The sequence below is a fragment of the Panicum virgatum genome, chromosome 1K, assembly GCF_016808335.1.
Source record: "Panicum virgatum strain AP13 chromosome 1K, P.virgatum_v5, whole genome shotgun sequence".
NCBI classification, from domain to species: Eukaryota; Viridiplantae; Streptophyta; class Magnoliopsida; order Poales; family Poaceae; genus Panicum; species Panicum virgatum.
The window spans coordinates 39,395,356-39,400,137 of NC_053136.1; the positions used below are offsets into that span (position 1 = coordinate 39,395,356).

The 4,782-nt window shown below is 50.3% G+C and overlaps 1 protein-coding gene across 1 annotated transcript; it reads right to left on the bottom strand.

Annotated features, from left to right (window-relative positions):
* Window positions 1–869: 869 nt before the first annotated feature.
* Window positions 870–2,200, bottom strand: LOC120706997 (FCS-Like Zinc finger 15-like). Its single transcript, XM_039991755.1, has 2 exons — window positions 1,875–2,200; window positions 870–1,652 (listed from the first exon to the last, which is right to left on the bottom strand). The coding sequence occupies exons 1-2, from the start codon at window positions 2,075–2,077 to the stop codon at window positions 1,502–1,504; spliced, it is 354 nt and encodes a 117-aa protein (XP_039847689.1). The 5' UTR covers window positions 2,078–2,200; the 3' UTR covers window positions 870–1,501.
* Window positions 2,201–4,782: the final 2,582 nt, after the last annotated feature.

The following is a 4,782-nucleotide window of genomic DNA, read 5'->3' on the forward strand; positions in this document are numbered from 1 at the left end:
TAGCCGTTATACTTCAACGGCTACCTTAATCAACCGACGTAATCAAGCGGTGAATGCATCTTCATCGCCGGTTTAACAGGTGCATTTAACCGGTGAATGCGGGTGGTTGAGGCGTGCTCTGCCGCTGCGGCACGCGGGGCAGCCTTTGTCAGGCCTCACTGTAGACCGCATATTACCGAGGTACACAGTGCAGCCGCATGCGCCTCATCCGCGCAAAGTCCGTCTGCCGCATTAAATGAATACAACGGCACGGCACCTTTTCATCATACTGCCTACGCCGCAAGCTACACGGCCCGTTCAGCTACGCTGCAGGCAACACCGCAAGCTACACCCTGGCGCCGTTTCAACAAGACAGGGCATGGCTATGCCGGACGGAGGATTCCCACGGATAGAGCAAGGAAATCCAGGAATGAGATCTCCATCGCCTGCAATGTCATAATGTCTGTACAGTATGTCATTTATACTACATCGTTGGGTCCATCTGTCGGGGACTTAACGGACATGTACGTGCCTCCCTTGAGATATAAAAGAGAGGCGCTCGCTGCACACTTCAGACACGCCGAGAGACTCCAAGACTCTCACAACACAAGCTCGGTTTCACTCCGAACAACCCTGCTCTCAACCTCTTGAGAGCACAAGCAATACAACACATAGTGGACGTAGGGTATTACGCTCCGGCGGCCCGAACCACTCTAAACCCTCTGTGTTCATCGTGTTCTTCTACCGAGATTGGGCTAATCCTAGCTAACCCCCAAGTAATCACCCTCTAGGTTTAGACGGGTGCACTACGCCACCCGGCTGTTCCACCACGACACTAATTAAGCTATCGGGTGCTTTGGGTGAAGTTAACCTAGGACTTGTGGCAGCAAAGACAGCTTTGAGTCGACTCCTTATTTGATTTAGACGGATAGGCTCCTCGAAGAGTATCCGGTACAATACAATAACAACACCCCAATATTGAACTACTAGTATGTTACACAAGGAAATAATGCAAAAGTCGAATCCAAGGAGAAGAAAGAAAGAACAAAAAAAATTGACATGTGCCTACGGTAAGTGGCCCACCTTTTGACCGCAGTTAGTTTTTGCGTGCGTAGGCTAATCTCTACCAGAGCCAGATTGGGGAGGGACGCGACACAAGACTACAAGAGGCCGCTAATTACTCGTTCGATCCTCATCCACTTCATGAGGTGGGGCCCAACGAGGCGGCGGGTCCTACTCCAAGTCATGGCCATCTTATCCGGTACGTCCAGCGAGATGCCACGTACTGGTCGTGTAGCTGTAGTGCTAGCATCTTCTTCCTCTGTACCTGGACTGGGACCCACGCACCCCTGAGCTGTCAGATACTCCACACTAATCTACTGGTTAACCCTCACTGCTAATCCCTTCCTCCGTGGTTAATGCTCTCTTGGCTCTCCCGATCTGCTCCGTGGGCGCTGGCCGTGTTCCACCATGATGATTCCGTTCTGTTCTGCCCCCCACACACTGGACCTCACGGCGCCAATCAGTACGCGAAGCGGCTTCCGACTCGCCGGCTGCCGCGCGCGGCGGCGCCGGCGGCGGCACCGTTGGCGCAGCAGTTGCTGCTGCCGGCGTCCTCGTCCATGAAGATCTGCCGGCACCGGCACTCCTCGCTGCAGAACGCCCGGTCGCCTCTGCACATGCACGCACGCGCCACCAGTCAAACGGATGTACGGAGTACAAAAAGATACTGCATATGTGAGCTAGCCTGCCAGAAGATCGAACTCGCAACCGCGGATCAATCCAGAGTTCCAGCTTTTTCTACAAAAAAATTTCAAGGTTCCGGACATGTTCTTCCCAGCAGCCAACTCCTACCAGTTTTTGTTTTGAATAATAATAAGAACAGCCTAGCCTACCTGTACATGTAGATGTCCATGCCCTCGGCGAGCTCCCTGTGGCACAGGAAGCAGCGCTGCAGGAAGGAGGTCGCGGCGGCCGGCGAGACCTGCTTGGGCTTGGCGCCGCGGATCACGAGGGTGGCCTTGCTGATGATCTGCGCCGGTGGCTTCCCGGGGTGGCTCTTGTGGGTGGTCTCCAGTAGAACGCTCAGCCCGGCCATGGCGGCAGAACGCACTGTGGATGGATTCTGGATGCAGAATCTTTTTTTCTCTCTTTTTTAGTTTTTTTTTCAATCTCACTTCCTCTTTGCTGGTGAGATATTTTTTTCCCTTCATAGAAGGGGAGATCACCTGGTGCTTATAAAGGAAGAGGAGGAAGGGGGTGTGGGGTGCGTCCAAGCAGCTGATGCCTGATGGTCAAGGACGACGTGGATTCCGATTGGAGAGTGAGCTTGCCAATGTGATCCTAACACGTCTGCCACCTCACCCTGCATTAGGTGAGAGGGTTGATTTCTGCTGATCCCTTCAGTTTCAAGGGAGACCACTTGTAGTAATGTACGTGTGCATTGTTTTACAATAATATATAGTATCACCCATCAACTCTGAATAAGTTTTAAAACATACTACCATGATTCGGTACTAATTATATCACTATGTTCTGCTGCAACCAGTCAACAATATTTTTTTCATACACCAAACCAACACCAGCCAGCAGTATTTTTCTCTAATAACAAATCAGCATCAGCCACCAGCCACAACCAGTCTAACAGAAGGCCGTGGAGCACTGTCACCTTTTCCCCTTGATAAAGCTCCTCTACTCTAGAGCTTCTAGACTTTTCCGCTGACTGTGTGTATGGGTAATTCATTAACTTCACCAGGATAAAACTTTACCAGCAAAACATTGAGATCACGCACGTCCTCTTTTTTTTTTTCTTCTCCTGAAGGAGAGGTCAGGCCTGAAGGTAGTGGACTTGGCCAAAGTTAAACAATGGCACATTTCAGTAAGCATAAAACAAAAATGGTATAAGCACAAACATATGGATAAGCTTAACAACTGATCAAGGGCTCCGCATCCTGCTAATGCTGGGTACACAACCAGCTAATCGCGGTGGCGCTCCATGGCTACACACCCCAAAAACCGTTTGGTCCAAATGGCCATCCGTCCATCATCGATCATCCGCGCATGGGGGCCATGGAGGCAGATCGTCCCGGGGCACCGAGCACGAGCAGCAGCTAGCGTGCCCCGCGCCGAGGCTGCGCGCCCGCTCCCCTCCCTCCACGTGTCGGGCGCCAGGACTCCGTTGTCGCTTGCGGCGTACGGATCCACTGCGCCCGCATGTGCTGTGGCTGGCCCTGTCGCTGCTCGGTTCATTGGTTCTGCGACGGCGCGGGCCAGGCCATCACGCCCGCGGCCCGATCGGCCACCCACCTGTTGCTGTTGGCTTGTATGGTTTTGGATTGGGTCCAACCTTAGCTGATTGTCGTACTAGCACCGCGGTACAGTGGTACTGCATGCACTGCAAATGTACTGAGTACGTGGTGAGTGCTCCCGCGACTTTTGAAGCGAGGTGCATTGCACTTTGTTTGCTAGCTCCAACCTTTGCGTGAAAGTCTGCCTCCCTGTTTGGGCATTCAAGAGAGTCTTTCATTTACTCTCTCCATACTCAAATACATGTCGTTTCAGACCAGAATTTTGAACTAAAATGAACTAAAAAATCTTGTCGGAACGTCATCTATTATCACTTATTTAAGGGCCACTATTCATCTATACCATTAATAACGTTTGGTCCTACTTCTCCCTCCCAGATATAAAGACGCGCACGAAATTCAAGATTCAAACTTTAAAAAATTTGTTTTTTCAACCTCGCAAACTGCAACGTATTCAGGCGCTATGCAAACTCAACTCATTCGTGGCCTCTGCTATAGAGTTGACACCCCAAGATCTTGTGTGATATCACTGCACCTGCTCTCGATGCACTAGCCTGCATAGACTCCGACAGGCGGGGCCGTCGCATTCGCCTGGCGTGTCAAAACCCGGAAGCTCCCAAACCTTTCCCGGGTGGCGGCGACAGCGGCTCGCTCGATGCTGCCCCGATGCGGACCCCGGAGACCATCGGCCCGCTCCTCGCTATAAATATTATATTATATTATATTATATTATATTATATTATATTATAAAAATATTAAGAATCAAATATTATTACTAAAGACCACGCCAAGTTTGACCACGTCTTATATTATATCGTGTGACGGAGGGAGTATGTGTTAGCGTAGGGGCAAATGGTATAGATTAAAAATTCACAAACTGATGAATGATGATATAGGCCCTGTTTGGAACCGCGGCACACAGAATCGCGATGCGTTTAAACGAAACGCGGCCCTTCCCTCGCTTCTCGCTTCTCGCGGCGCGCAGTTCATTTTTCCGCTTTTTCTGCCGAGCGCGACTGCTAAACGCGCGTCGGCCGCAACCTGTTCGGTGGGATTTTTCTGCTTCTTCCGCTCAAAAGCATCGCGGAAGCCGAACCAAACAGGGCCATAGATGCGAAGTGGAACTTAAATGTTCATACTGATACGAATATTCTTATGATATGTGTATGCTGGACGTTTCTTTCTCATCTCACATCTCGACCTCTCCTTTTCCTTCACCGTTAAGAACTCGATGGACCCGTCTCATTCGTATCAGAAAAATACAATTTAAACTTGAACTTCATATATATATATATATATATATATATATATATATATATATATATATATATATATATATCTTAGTACATTTTGATTAATATGGGGGCAGGACAAGAAGCACACAGAGGACTACGGAGTCGGGTGGGCGCAGGGGGTATGCCGCTGCCAAAGCTAGTGGCCTCCAGCAGAGCAGGCTGAGAGCGAAGGAGCGCACGGGTACGTCAACCTCGGCGTTTGT